Here is a 16,440-nt window from a genome sequence, read left to right on the forward strand (position 1 = left end):
TCAGTATATTCGTATTCCGATATTAACCTGCGCGGGCCGCCAGTTGCCCATGTATGCCTTAGATACTGTGGACACGTGTACACCCCCCGGGCACAGGACTAGTTTGATTAATTGAAGTAAATAGGATGCCAAGGCAAAACTATATAAACACGAATTTCAAAATAACCTTTGCCTCCGATTTACTTCAATTCATCATTGGAATATTGCCTCAGGGATGCGATATAAAATAAATAATAATGATAAATAAATAACAGTCTCCATTAATTCAAGGCTTCATGTAGTGAGTAATTGATAGGAAAACGTGAAATACCCATTTCAGTGTAGTATTTAAATAAAAAACAAGGAGACTATTGAACAAGATGAATGTTTTTTCAAAATGTACACTTTATTGTCAACAACGGTACAAAAACAAAAGTTCTGTATTTACAGTAGTACTATGGCCTTCTCGTCTTACGCTCTTTGGTTTCACTGCTGACCTGATTATTTGAAAAGGAACAAAAGGCATGAGAACACAATGGACCAGGCAGTCAGAGATGCCCACCTCCTGCTTGTACGCCATTCCATTTCTTTATTTTTTTTTATTAACCATTCCACAGTACAATGCAATTGGAAAGTCATCCTCCGCCCACTGCCATCGGTGGAGCCAAGATGGGAAAGGGCAACACCTTACAGGACTCTATGTGGGGACGCGAGCTGTCTACTACGTCAGTGGTTCTCAAATACTTTACTTTCAAGGACGCCCAGTTTGGTATGCATTAGGCAGAGAAACTCTCCAGGGGGAACTCTGCTTACACAGTACACTCACACAGTAAACATTGTCTCTGTTCATGTACAGTAACGCTGAGGGTGTACAAATTGAACTGGTTCCATTTCTACACTCCTTCTGAAACCATTTGGTTCCTAACTATCAAGCCTGGGGCCCCCTGGAAGCTGTTAACCCTAACCCTCAAGGACCCCTGGGGGTCCTCGGTCGGAAACCCACTTTGAGAACCACTGTACTAGGGACATACCACATAATTGTGGTGAGCCGCATTGTTCAACTAGTATTATCATAAATAATAGTGGTGGTGGGAGGGTGCCGATTTCAGTTACTGTAACTGTAACGGTTACTGTAACTCAAGTGTGGACACTGGACAGCCGTCATCAGACTAAAACATTGTGATCATAAATCTGTTCCAAGAAGATTTCAAATATTCATTGTCAACTTTGCATCTCGAGGACCCCCTCTGCCATATAAAGCTGTGTGCACTTCTGGGCTACAAACGGAACACTTGTACATCCTGTCTAGTCTGTTCCCTATGCGCTCTCTTTGGTGGGACACCGGGGCATTGCACGACAGGGGGAACAGACCAGGGGGAACAAGCCATAATGCCTAATTTATACTCCGTCGCACGCCGGCGTCGCACGCCGAACATAGCCGATCTACATGCTCACAGCGCATCGCTTCTGCGATGCGCCGTGAGCATGTAGATCTGCTATGTTCGGCGATGTTCGGTGCACCAGAGGGCTGCCACCCATATGCAGATTTTCTCATTTCGCCAATCACAGTCGCTGTCTTCAACATGACTGATGGCTAATTTATGACTTCGTTGTACGTGTACGACTAATGGTAACCTATTTTAAAATGTTCCGCTGAAAATCTGTCATTTCTTGCCGGCGACATTCATACGACGGAGTTTAAATTGGGCTATTATCCTTCAGACCATTTAAACAAAACAAAAATATAATATAATACAGTCAAAGAACACACAGACACTGTATTTCTTATTCACCCCCCCATGTAACTCTCCCACCATACAGTACCTTTTTCAATACTTAGATGATGCCTTACAAAGAGGCTGTAAAATGGAAACAATAAAAAGAAAAAAAAAGATCGATCATCTAGCATGCTGTAGTACAGCTATCCTGGTAAGTCAGAATATAAATATAATTAAAAAAAAACACACAGATTTTAGGACATTCAGACCCCGGTACATTTGGAGTAAAGGTACTCCGAGGAAGAAAAGATAAACATCTACTCTTAAGCCGAATTTATACTCCGCAGCATGACGGTGTCGCTTGCTGAGCTAGCAGCACGTGGCGGGCAAGCGCCACCGCCACACAATGGGCGTATAAATATGAAGCTCTGATCGAGTGGTCTTAACCTATAAAGGATGGCATAACAGGAGAGGAACACTACAACGAACAATGTAGGAAAGTGAAGGCAATAATGTAGTTTCAGTCTTAAACTAGCTTAACTTCAGATGAGATGCACACATCACGCACAGTGTCTTTAGCCCAAGGGTATCAGAGTTGTATACACGACATGGGAGATATGGCCGCACATTCATTACTAACTGCAAATACTTTTTACTTTTTTCTTTTTGCACATTCCTGATAACCGTTTGCCTTTTCACATCCAAATAGATTTAGAGGCCTAAATCAAGCAAAAAGGAAAACCCTTGGGAAAGGAAGAAACTGACAGTAAAAGTTTAATGAAGAAGTGTAGTGACTTATACTTAAAGTGGAAGAACTACTATGATTTACAGACAGAACCATGTGAGTGGGTGTACTGCAATGCGCTGTCAGTTTAAACTCTACATCTACAACTGCTTTTTTTTTTCTCCTTTTTTTTTTTTTTTTTTTTGCGGAAACATGACACGGTTGTTTTTTGAATCAAAGACAGTTACAGATCACAGTTACAGTATGCTGCTTGTTTAGAATTGTATGTGTCATGCATTACAAAAATCTTTTGTGGTCTAAAACTATCCCCTGTAGGGCATTTCGCCATATTCAAAGAAACTCAAGGAAAACAATAACAGGGGGTTTTGATGGTACAGTACACAGGTTATCAACAACTTGTATAATCCTTCCTCAAAGCCTGGAAGTCTTAGCTAACTTGGAGGGTATTATTGACTGCAGAAACAGCAACGAAGTGTCTTTTTTTTTGTTGTCTGAGCACAGCCAAATGAAGGCTATTCCACACAGCGCATTAAAAGCATGCTCATCCACGGGCACACGCATGAATTGTTACACAACCTTAGAAAGAAAAAGTGTACAATTATTGACATTCTTGCAGGGAAAGTGAAAGAACTGAACTGAACTGAACAAAACAAAACGAACACGTACGTACGAAGAGCCAAATCCCACCGCATGGCCTCACAGATTGACTCAAAACCGAACAAAACCAAACAAAAAAAACAATGAGCATTCACCAGGAACACAAAACATAAAATGACACAATAGCATGAGGCAGCCACAGAGCGGAGCCTACACATCAGCTGTAGGCTCATCCTGTTACAACATTAACTCTGTGATTGTGTGCCGCTCACGCGGTGGAGCCTGATGGAAGTTGTCAGCAGTCGTTTGGGAGTCTTCATTTTTGGCGTGTCAAGGCCTCTTTCAACTGCTTCTTTGCCAAAAGAAAAGAGAGAAAAAAAGAATGCTTGCATTAACGTGGGTGAGTTTAGGAACTCTTAACGTTGTCCGTCTGATTAATGACATTGTATCTTGAGTGTTTTTCAAAGCATACTAATGTCTTCACAATATCCCCGCCTTCCGCAAAACAATTTAGGACACAGACACAGGAGGGAGGACAGAGGGAGGACATTTTTCTTATCCATTATAAACCCTATACTGTCTGCTAACGTACTGTATAACAAATCGCGAAAATAAGCACATCTACAAGCACACAACCCATCACATTGTTTGTGACGCTTTGTGAGCTTGTATTACATTTTGACAAATTTGCCCAAAGTAGGTATGCCAGGGTTAATGTAGTTAAAGCACTACAGCACCCATTTTCAACCTATCTTCTTAACTGGTCCTCCTCACTAATTAAGCAATATTACACGAGAGGGTGTGCATATAACGCGGTTATCCTGCACGACAGCCTACCGCAGGAACGAGCCGACAGTTGCCCTTAAAAAAACACGTCAACTTCATTTCATTGTAATTAAGATATTCGATAGGAATTTGTAATTTTTTAATGCCACATTTAGCTACTATGTCCCTGAACGTCACGTGAAAACCGCTAGCCAGCCGCCTAGCATAGTGTGGGGAGAGAGGCGCGCTTGCTGTCTTTCGTGACCAACGCAGCTGATTTCTTTACTTGATGAGAGACGGTTGGAGAGCCTGTTTTCCATTGAGAGCCCGACTACCTGTTGTATAATGCTCATTATAAAACAGCACCATGTGTGTCTCACTCTCAGAGGAGGGCCGCGGACAGTTCAGAAAGTGGTTCATTGGTAGGCAGGTTTGGTTATAAAAAAAAAGAAAAGAAAAAGTTTTAATTGATCTTCTATTTGAGCCTGCCAACTTTCCTGGAAGCTGTAACTTTGAATCCCCATCGACGATGACATTGGTGGCACCGGGCCGGTTTCTGAACTGTCCACAGCACGCCAGCGAGTAGACAGAACACGCTGCCGTCTTATAATGAGCATTAGAAGGATAGGAAGATACGGTTGAAAATGGGTTACGTGCTTCCTTTAACAATTTCTTTCATTACATCGTGATATTATCAAACGTAATTATAGCGCAAGACAGTCTACATTTCCCAAATGTAGGAAATGCATGTACTTAATTCAGTTTGACCAGAAGCAGGGATAAAACGTGCAGTATCCTCCCACCGGCCATAAATATGAATGACCACTGACACAGAGGGCTATGAAAAGGATTTCCCCTCCTATTCCGCCCAGCAAATACAGCCCCTGGCGTGTGCACACGCTTACGTAGTGTGCGTGTGCGCGCGCGCGCGCGCGCGCGCGCGTGCGTGCGTGTGTGTGTGTGTGTGTGTGTGTGTGTGTGTGTGTGTGTGTTAACTTGCGTGTGTCAGTGTCAGTGGTGTAAAGTAACAAAGTCATTTAAGTACAGTTTTGAGGTATTTGTACTTTACTTGAGCATTTCCAGATTCCAATACTTTTACTTCTACTTAAAACATACATAAACCACTTTAGCCCTATTTTATACCTTGGCTATTTGACATTTTGTACTTTTGCTTTTAGTACTTAAAGTACATTTTGATGCCAATACCTTTGTACTTTTAAGTACATTTTGAATTCCGGACTTCTACTTGTAACAGAGTACTTCTACAATGCAGGATTGATACTTTTACTTACAGTAAGTAGAAAATGTGAGTACGTTTTCCACCACTGGTGTGTGTGTGTGTGTGTGTGTGTGTGTGTGTGTGTGTGTGTGTGTGTGTGTGTGTGTGTGTGTGTGTGTGTGTGTGTGTGTGTGTGTGTGTGTGTGTGTGTGTGTGTGTGTGTGTGCGTGCGTGCGTTTCTCTTCATCCACTCTCCCCCGTACCTTTTTTTCATCCCCAAGTACAGCACAGCTGCCCTCTCTTTAAACGGTGTGGTTGTTCTCCTCTAGCTTTTTGCTCTCTTCGGACGTGCCCGTCTCCTTCTCGCCGGTCTTCCAGGTGCCTTGTCGTCTCTTCATGTAGAGCCAGTAGACCAGCGCCACCACCGCCGCGGCGATGATCAGCCCCACCACGATGCCAACTATGAGCTTGGCCTGGTCCCCGCTGTCATCCGAGGTCCCTGCAGCACAACAATGCGGAGCTCATTCACCGGGACAACAATGGATGTACAAGCACGGACACACACGCACGCTCACGCTCACATATCGCCGTTGTCCGAAGAAAACCCTGTATGTCCAAAAACCGTTCGCTTTGCATTTATCGTTTTAAAAATGATTTAAACTAGTGAAAACAGCCGATCTACAAGCACACAACGCCTCGCACCGGCTGTTTTCGCTACTTTTGTGCGACGGCCTTGCATGATGAAGCAGGGCTTTACTTTGCGAAAGAACGTACACATTTGAAACTTGGAGATACGAGGTTTCCGCCCGACACCGACGATATGCACGCGCACACATACACACTCGCACGCATACACACACACACACACACAGAAACACACACTCGCACACACACAGAGCGATGCTCTGAGAGCTCCCTTGTATGATAAACCAGTCTTTAGAAATCTATGTGGATGGCAAAGCCAGGATGAGATTAAACGCTCCCATGGAAGGGCAGCATTGTCTTCCATGTCAGGAGATGGCATGTGGGCTGGGTGGTGTACAGGATTGGAATGTGATGATTATGAATTATGAAACTCCCCGCGGGTTAACACCTCCTAATACTGTACATAGCCGTTCTCTCGCTCTGAAAGGGCCCTCGACATTCTGGAGAGCAACAAATAAATTAAAAAACGAAAATGTCTCAAATGAAAAACAAACTCTTACCTTCCCTTGGTTTAGGGTTCGCCTCTTCCTTAAATACTGAAATTAAACATAACAAAAATTAGAATAGAAAATAAACGTAAAAAAAGTGGAAGTGCTGTCTGCAATATTACCCCGCGTGCTTGTCAAAGTAAAGCAGAAAGAAAGCCAGCCCGGTGCTAATCAATTCTCAAGAACAGTGGGGGGAAAGCCTAGTCGTTCACAGCCTCTCAGAATCTAATCAAATCAAATCATGTTTTCTGGTCGTGCCTCCCAACATGCACGTTCAAAGTCTAGCAACAGGGAAGCACATCGATATTCCTCAGAGCGACTATTTACTGTGCTTTCAGAGCATGTTTCAATGCAGTGGCGTTTTTTTGTATTTATTTTTTTAGAAATAAAATCAATTTGAATGCACTTTCCATGAACAGAGATTCTTATGCCATTTAGACCGGGTACGCATCATTGCGTATTATTATCTTATGCATTAACTATTAAAAAATAGCAGACCTACAAGCTCATAGCGCGGCACAGAGTGCCGCGCTGCGAGCTTGTAGATCTGCTATTTTTGAAAAATCGTGAATATTTGAATTTTGACACAATTTTGACCCGATTCTATAAGTGTCTTCTAAATCCTTCTAAGGTTTTTTGAAAAACGCATGTTTCTACGTCAGTGGTTCTCAAACCTTTTCATGTCAAGGACCACTAGAATTATATGTATTTGGCCGTCGACCCCCGTCTCAAAATAGGTCGTATCAGGGACCCCCGGCAGAAGCAAATATTTGAGTTACAAATGTTCACTTTAAAAATGAGATATTCAAAGATTTGCACACATTTTCATGATTTTTTCTAAAATGGCAGATCTACAAGCTCGCAGCGTGGCACCGAGTGCCACGCTGCTATTTTTCAATAGTTAAAGCATTGAATAGAGCCTAATGGGTTAAAGTTACTGAGATGGGAGTAACGCGTGGACTGTGCGTCTCTGAGAGACTGCAGGGACTGTAAGGAACAGTGTGCCCTTTGATGCTCTGATTTAGCACCCTGACTAACAGGAACAAGGGTCTAGTCAAGACCAGGAGGGAGGAAGGAAGACAAACGCACCAAGGGTTATCACAGCCAGAAAGACAGAAAGAGAGGAGGGATGATGAAGGGGTAATGCAATGCCAGGGCGTGGGGGGGGATGCATGAAATGAAAATATGTTCATGTGTCATTTTCACCATGAGCTTTCCCTTTGTCACTGTAGCATCTGTGTAAGTTGAACATCATTTAGTTTTTCTTTTTTTTTGTAACAAAGAGCTCCTTCAGATAAAATCATATCAAATAGAAATTGTCACAATAAAGAAAACACAAACGTATCGTCTCTCCACAGTTCAGGTTTCTGGTGTCTCAATAATGGCAGTGGGTTTACGTTTCGATATAAGTCCAGCCGTTATAAATAAACAACAATGATTTCTTTTTATTTTGAACTCGAGGATCCACAGAAGTGGAAGAAGCAGCACACCAAAATGCAAATGCAAGACGGTCTCAGATGTTAAAGTTCCATTTTATTCTGGACGCTGACGCGTTTCAGCAACAAAGCCTTCTTCAGAGCAGGTTAAAAGGTAAAAAAAAAAGAAAACTTAACATCTGAGCCTGTCTTGCATTTGCATTTTGGTGTGCTGCTTCATCCTGGAGTTCAGTTGTACCTGGAGCTAAGTACCCACTGCCCGAATCAGTGGCAGCAAACAGAGGAAGCGCACCTGTTCTTGTCTCCTTATCGATTTATTTTATTTTATTTTATTGTATGATGTACTGTATTTCCATACGCGCGCGCGTGAGTGTGTGTATATACAGTATGTATGTATTATCTTCCACAATGTGAATAATACCTTCTGTGCCGTTCAACCATCCAACGATAATAACAGCATTATATTACAATATGTACATGTTACAGTTAGTTTGAGAAACCAGTTAGATTGGGAAAGGAGCACTTGTTTTTGTTCACCTGGATGTGAAAGAAGTTCACCTGGATTTGGAAGAAGCCCATGCATTAGTCCCACGTTGGTGAATATTAACCTGGTGAATGCTACTATGCCTAAACCTAACCCTAACCCTAACCTCAGTAAAACCATGCCTAAACCTAACCCTAACCTCAGTAAAACCATGCCTAAACCTAACCCTAACCTCAGTAAAACTATGCCTAAACCTAACTCTAATCCTAACCCTAACCTCAGTAAAACTATGCCTAAACCTAACCCTAATCCTAACTCTAACCTCAGTAAAACTATGCCTAAACCTAACCCTAATCCTAACCCTAATCTCGGTCAAATTATTCCTAGCTCCCCGAAGGAGGGGTGCCTCCTTCGGGCCTGCTCCACCTTGTGCCCAAAAACGAGCGCTCCGGTTCTCAATCTAACTGAATCTCAAACTAACTGTAACATACATACTCTTGGTGTCTTGCCAAGATAATTGGGCTAAATTATTGGACTGCTCATAAAAGAATATTGCTGTATCTTTAAGAATTCTACACATGACAAGACTCCATAGCATAGCATATTTAATGGAAAATACCTGTACTGACTCGACTCGATGCTAACGCTAACTCATGGTCGCCCAATTCCGTTTTGCAGTATGCCTGTAATGTCACACTGCATAGCTGGGTTGTTCAAGGGACAACTATTTTACCACTGGTCAGAACACGCGACAACTCATTACCAGACAGAACCGTCTTTGTTCAGTGGTGAGGCATAAAAAAAGATTTAAAACGTGACAGTTATTCAGGAACAGTCAGTCCTAAAAACTGCAGACTGTAAGGAGAAGCAGAGCTATTGCAATGACGAGAGCAGATACTGTGTATGACAACGACATTCGCCACAGGGGACAAAGTCTTCAGATGAACAGAATGTACCTGTCAACAACGCAACCGATACCTGTTTCAAAGAGAATGCGATCCTGTAACTGCTGTAAGTGTCATAAATAACACTATTAGGACCTGTATCGCAGCACATGCTCATTGACCAACATTCTGCGTGGGCCTGAAGGCGGGAACCAGAGTAGACAGTTGGAAGGAACATTCATCACTAACAGCATTCTCAGCTCCACTATGACCCATAACTGATTTATAACTGGGGTTGAAAGTGCCACCCTCGACAGCATTCTGCAATATTTGCAAATATTTAATTAACTGAACCAGTCTTGAACCGACGCTGTGTTCTATTTCAGTTGTTCTCAACCTGTGGGTCGGGACCCCCAGGGGGGTCCCCAAGTTATTTTGGGGGGTCCCTAGATGATTAGCTTAATGTGCAACATTGTTTTCTTACTCAACAGTAGACAAACCAACGCAAAGTTTAAGTGTATAGGGGGTATCTGCACATTTCTAAAGTGACACTTTAAGGACTTTTTATGACCTCTAAAATGACAAATTAAACATTGGCCAAATTGTCAAATATTAGAGGCAGAAATTGGGAAAATAGCCGATCTACATGCTCACAACGCCTCGTGTTGTGAGCAATGTGCTTTACAAATAACGCCATCAGAGGAGGAGGGGGGGGGATTACAATGAAAATGATGCCATTATCTGTAGGATTAACCTTGACCTCTGGTAGATGGAAGTACCAGAGGATCACACCAGTAATGATTAAACATCCTCAACTGTGGAGAGTCTTTGCGGTTGGTCTTTCCTTTACTGTGATAAATAGCCCCATTGCATGATAGAAAACAGAGATGCACGGCGGTATTGAACAGTAACCGTTGAAGATTAGGCCCTTCCATGCAGCAGCAGCAGCAGCAGCAGTGCGCTGGACTGGCACTAGCCTGTTAAGTCACTAGCACAGGGAGGTAGCCTGCTAACTTACAGGAGGACACATTGATAGTCTTGGCGTCGTCTCCCAGCTTGTTGCTCACGCTGCATGTCACGGTCAGGTTGGCTCTGGGCTCCACAGTGATCTTGTGGATGGCCTTGCCGTTCTTTTCGTTGTAGGAGGTCTCCTCCTGCGGAAAGAGCAAAAACAAACAATGAGTTGGTTATTGGGCTTCTGCGAATACTGGGGAAATTTCTTGCACACGCTCACATTTTATCTTTTTATCCGTCTACACATGGTTTTCATATTCTATGGTGCAGAATGTTTTGTACACCGCTTGTCAGGTGTGAGATGGCAGCAGGGGACAAGACCGACAATGGAAGGAAAATATTCCAAATCTCAAACATCTGACAGGACGCTGAACTCTGCTATTATGCCAGGGGCAGCTGAGAGCGAGAATGCAAACCCCTTCTGAAAACAGAATTAAACAAACTACCTCCTACTCAGTAGCCTACCTCCTACTCAGTAGCCTAACCACAGACCAAATCTGACGAGACCGAAGATAATGTTTTCTAATTGTGTGCTACACAAGACAAGACAAGACAAGACAAGACAAGACCTCAGGTGCTGAGAAAACATGTACAGTAGATCATTAAGTGAATCTAAATCGTGCAGAACGTGTCTGAGCATCTTAATGGAAAGGTCACTTTGGGAAATAGAAAAAGATACTTACATAAGGAGAAATACTGAAATAAACAACCATTTTACATTATGCTCTGTGTTTTGATGTGTTCAGGGGTAGTTTTGAAATGCTAACAATTACTGTATACCAGGGTTCCCCAATTAGTTTTCCCCAAGGGCCGAATTATGTCTAGGGTACCAAGCCGAGGGCCACAACATTGCAGGGGGCAACGGTGGCGTTCCCACTACTCCAGCGACAGTTTTCGTCGTTGTCGGGTGAAAATCTTGTATGTCCAAAACCGTTCGTTTTGAATTTATCATTTTAAAAATGATTTAAACTAGTGAAAACAGCCGATCTACAAGCACACAACGCCTTGCGGTGCGAGGCGTTGTGTGCATGTAGATCTGCTGTTTTCACTACTTTTGTGCGACGGCCTTGTATGATTTGCAAAAGAACGTACAAATTTGGAGATACGAGATTTCCACCCGACAACGACGATATACTAGTGTTGTTGCTGCTCTTATACCACCATTATTACTGGGGTTGGTGTGGGCCAGACAGTAGCCCCCCGTGGGCCGCAAATGGCCCGCGGGCCGCCTATTGGGGAACCCTGCTGTATACACTTGCTGGTTTCATCAACTAGTCTGTAATCAATTTTGGATTGTTTTACCTCTACTCTACCCTCCCAATCTACTCCAAATCTCTTTGACAAAAATATCTGATCTACAAGGCTTGTGAGCTTGACGTAGATCTACTATTTTTGGTGAATATGTCTGGTCCCCCCCATACTGGGGTTCAAGTGGTTAATTGGTGTTACAGCTGCAGCAGTAACACCTTGATTTCCTTTGAGTATAATAGTCTTAATTAGGTATTTAATTAAAGCCTTTATTTATTGCACTGTGCTGTGTCCCTTGTGTTGTGGTGCTCAAGCAAGCAGTAGTAAAAATCCTTTTCTTAATGGTTTCATAACTGAATGCTGCGTGTATAATTTCAGCCTGTTTAGCAGGGCATACCAATATGACCACCTAGTGGCTCCTAGCCTTAGTGGATTATGATGTTAGCCAGATTTTATTAGTCTAGCAGTAGATCTTAGATGTGAGCTGGCCTGAGGGCCACCGTCTAGTCCTCAACTCACTGAATCATTAATGATTTTCGTGACTTCACAGCGTGACAATCTGAAGCCTGATGCTTTGCCAACTGAACCCGAACACAGTTTGCTTTCTAAAGAATGCCATTATCTCTCTCCTACTTATGTAGAGAATCACAATTCGCAGCAGTTTAGTTCCCCCACACACTTGTTTTTTTCCCCCTGCTTTTGTTTTGACTCAGTTTTAAAAGCAATTGCCTAAAAACTCCACCAGGATCCATCATTCCACGTACAGATTAGAAAACTGTCCCAAACGGTGTCATTATACCCACTGGAGGTTCCACAAGAATGAGATGCTGTGCGCGTTAGAGGGGATATGGCAACTTTCAATCGCACCGCCCTATCTAACAACAATCAAGGTATAACAGAAGCAGCCCCGCATTGATGGAATCGACTGAGAAACCCAATAACAATGCTATTTTAATTTAATCGCATGGATGAGGCTAACTCCCGCAGGGCTCTAAAAAAAAAGAAGAAACATTTCAATTACGGCAGACTTAACCACTCTTGCTGTCCTCATTCGCCTCGTGTGGTTTTTTGCTGCTGCCCCCATTTCAAAATATAACCAACCCACGTCTGCTACTGTTTCTGCACATTTATGCATCCTTGTGGGCATTTTATAGGTGCGACGTGTGTGTGTGTGTGTGTGTGTGTGTGCGTGCGTGCGTGCGTGCGTGCGTGCGTGCGTGCGTGCGTGCGTGCGTGCGTGCGTGCGTGCGTGTGTATATTTATCTACCATATGTCTGCTCTGATTCCATACCTCCTGCAACAAGCTGCATCCAAACAGAGCAGAGCCATTTATACTACCAAGTGTAATTGTACAACCACTGGATTATGTACTGAAATACTCACTTTATGCTTGTATACTGTAATGAGTTTTAGTAAATGGTATACACCTGTTTTCCGCAAGACTTTACTGTAGCATTATCTGCGGGACACTTCCGGTTAACAGCAGACATACAAGCTTGCGTCGCGTCGCAGATGCAACCGTTGTGAGCTTGTAGATCACACTTGGCTGCGACGCCGGAAATGCCACTCGCCTTCTGCACAATGCACGATGGGATGTTGGCAGGTTGTGGATATACTAAGTATAATAAGTATATACAGTAGTAGTAGAGCGGTGCCCATTGGGCACTGGCCTACTCGGGAATACCCCACCCAGTTATGCAATAACTGTTGTAACCTGTGTCCCTTTCACACCCATATATGGAGATTGCTGTATCTGTCTGCCTGTGTCCATTTTATGGAGTTCTGTGCCAGGCATGCCCAAATATGGAGACAGTCTATGGCAGTCTATGACGTCATAGACGTCATAGACTGCCATAGACTGTCATAGACGTCATAGACGACGGTTCTAGGGGCATATCAGACAGAAAGCAGACAGACAGACATACATTTGGTGGATTAAAAGTTATAGATACAGTATACTTAGTATATAACGTACAGTATATACACTACTACTGTACGACTACTGCTGCAAGGTTTCCCAATTCAACACACTAATGAGCCACTCTTATTTAAAGCCTAGTTGGGACCAAAGATTTGCGACGAGTGAAACTATATTAAGGCCAATTTAAACCTCGTTGTACGACGGTGTCGCGTGCCGAAAATAGCCTAACTATGATCTCACATCCGGGACACGTTGTGAGCTTGTACATGTTTGTCAGGCGACACCATAGTACAACAGAGTAAGCACAAGTCAGCAACAATTTGTACCTACATTTGTATCTACATGTGTACCTACTGTACCTACATTTGTATCTACATGTGTACCTACTGTACCTACATTTGTACCTACATGTGTACCTACTGTGCCTACATTTGTATCTACATGTGTACCTACTGTACCTACATTTGTATCTACATGTGTACCTACTGTACCTACATTTTTATCTACATGTGTACCTACTGTACCTACATTTGTACCTACATGTGTACCTACTGTGCCTACATTTGTATCTACATGTGTACCTACTGTACCTACATTTGTATCTACATGTGTACCTACTGTACCTACATTTTTATCTACATGTGTACCTACTGTACCTACATTTGTACCTACATGTGTACCTACTGTGCCTACATTTGTATCTACATGTGTACCTACTGTGCCTACATTTGTATCTACATGTGTACCTACTGTACCTACATTTGTACCTACATGTGTACCTACTGTACCTACATTTGTATCTACATGTGTACCTACTGTACCTACATTTTTATCTACATGTGTACCTACTGTACCTACATTTGTGGAGTACCTACATTTGTGCTGTTGACGTTCCAGCTGAAGACGGGTTCCGGGACTGCCTCCGCCTCACAGGCCAGGACCTTGTGCTGGGCGTCCTCTGCACGTTGTTTGATCAGACCGGTGATCACTGGTTTACCTAAGGTAACCACATCCCATTGTTAGCCATATGCATTACCTATACACAGTCTAGCTTCATACCCACGTGATACCTGACACGTGTGCTACGCTGTGTGCATGTGATGGTTGCATTATTAAGGGTTAAGCTGCATGCCAATCTACCCCTTTGATTTACACCAGGGGTCTTCAACGTTTTCAGGCCAAGGATCCCTTAGCTGAGAGAGAGATGAAGCAGGGACCCCCCACAGTTTAGTCGTTTGACAGCACAATCATCAGTGTATTTTGGATTCATGTCGATTTGTGTTTTCAGATATTTAACCACTTGAACCGTCAATAGTTTATAAAGTTGACCTTTCACTGTACTTAGTCTGCTCTGTTTCCCCTCTACACCAAAGCTCTTTGCCGAAAATAGCCGATCGACAAGCTCACAACGCCTCGCGGATCTGCTATTTTTGGCTAAAGTTCTCCGAATATGGACGCTAGGGTTCAAGTGGTTATTATAAAAAATAATATATCACTCAATAATATATCACTCAAATATTTGGAGGACCCCCTGTAGTAACTCTGAGGACCCCCTAGGGGTCCTGGACCCCCTGTTGAAGACCCATGATTTACACTATCTGTATATTTTTGTTGTTATAATTTTACAATGTCCTACATATTAGACACATACAGTACATAGATAGATCAATAGATAGATAGATAGATAGATAGATAGATAGATAGATAGATAGATAGATAGACAGACAGACAGACAGACAGACAGACAGACAAACATACAGACAGTAATAGACTTTATTCGCTCACAGGCATGCACACACAGTACTCACTGGTAACCAAACATGCACTCACTCAGTGACTCGCACACACATACCGGTATGCACGCTAGCACACACAATAACAATACAATGCACTCACTCACAGACCCACACACACACACGCACACGCACACGCACACGCACACACACACACACACACACACACACACACACACACACACACACACACACATCCATCCACCCACCCACACACCCACAGTTTGTTTGTTTGCAAACAGTCCATAATTTGGATGCGATGGCAAAAGTCCACGGGAGCTCAAACAGTACACAACATGATCAATGATGATGATGATGGATGATGATACCGCACACGGCACCTGCATATTTATTAGCCTTACTGCATAACTATAGTTTTGTCAAGTTGGGGTCTTTTCAACAGATCTAACTATTTGTTGCCGTGATAACAACCTCGCTCTAAACGTTGATAAGACAACATAAATCGCTGCCGCATTCGGTAAAAGATCAGAGGGAATCGCATAGTTCTATCAATGGGGCCGTTTGTTGAAACTGATGACAGTGTTTGCTCGGTATATGCACGTCTCAAACACCCGCGCGCCGCGCATGGCCTTCCAGCCGCTAATTGCCGCCTGGAGAAAGCAACAGCAGCAGAGGCTGCACCATCTGAGGCGTTCTCAAGAGTTTTTTATTTTATCCCTTTTAGGCCTAGAATTATTGATTGAATGCTTTAACCAGTGAAAAATAGCGGATATACAAGCTCACAGCGCAGCACAGAGTGCCGCGCTGCGAGCTTGTAGATCTGCTATTTTTGAAGAATCGTGAAAATTCGAATTTTTGCCCCGATTCTATAAGTGTCTTTTGAAAAACCTATGTTTCTATGTCAGCAATCTGGCCAGCAATCGTCAAAGAAAAGGTCCTTTTCACTTAGCTGGTGCTCAGTTAGTCTGTTCTTGAGAAACTACTATGTCAGTGGTTCTCAAAATTTTTAATGTGAAGGACCCCCAAAATGACATTTATTTGGCCACGGACCCCCATCTCAAAATATCTAGTTCCAGGGACCACCCAGAAGCAAAATGTGAGTTACAAACGTTCACTTTGAAAATACACATATTCAAAGATTTGCACACATTTTTCACGACTTTTTTTATCTACAAGCTCGCAGCGCGGCACTCGGTGCCGCGCTGCGAGCTTGTATATCTGCTATTTTTCACTGGTTAAAGCATTCAATAATTCTAGGCCCTAAATGGGTTATTTATTGCTGTACCACTGAGAGTGTTCTGACAGGCCGTATCACAAGTGTGGTTTGGCAACCTGACTGCTCAGGACTGCAGACTGGTACAGCAGCAGAAAATCATTGGCACAGAACTAATGCGATTCTGAAACATTTACACCCGCTCGCTGCAAAAAGAAAGCCCAAAACATCATTAATGGACACTAGCCACCGCGCGCTCGCTCGTGTTCT

The 16,440-nt window shown here is 43.1% G+C and overlaps 1 protein-coding gene across 2 annotated transcripts in view; it reads right to left on the reverse strand.

The window, feature by feature from the left end:
- Positions 1-1,483: 1,483 nt before the first annotated feature.
- The window catches only part of alcama (activated leukocyte cell adhesion molecule a), a 109,234-nt gene continuing 94,277 nt past the window's right edge, over positions 1,484-16,440 (reverse strand). The window contains exons 11-15 of one of the 2 annotated variants that reach the window (XM_080748413.1): positions 14,079-14,200; positions 10,039-10,174; positions 6,229-6,264; positions 5,287-5,522; positions 1,484-3,385 (exon numbers count right to left, since the gene is read on the reverse strand). In XM_080748413.1, coding sequence (XP_080604539.1) covers positions 5,326-5,522; positions 6,229-6,264; positions 10,039-10,174; positions 14,079-14,200 — 491 coding nt within the window. In that variant the 3' untranslated portion in view covers positions 1,484-3,385; positions 5,287-5,325. Of the gene's footprint in view, positions 3,389-5,286; positions 5,523-6,228; positions 6,265-10,038; positions 10,175-14,078; positions 14,201-16,440 lie in introns of both variants that reach the window. The other variant, XM_080748412.1, reaches the window with a different exon arrangement.

This window comes from Nannobrachium achirus (assembly GCF_963921795.1).
Source record: "Nannobrachium achirus genome assembly, chromosome: 19".
NCBI classification, from domain to species: domain Eukaryota; kingdom Metazoa; phylum Chordata; class Actinopteri; order Myctophiformes; family Myctophidae; genus Nannobrachium; species Nannobrachium achirus.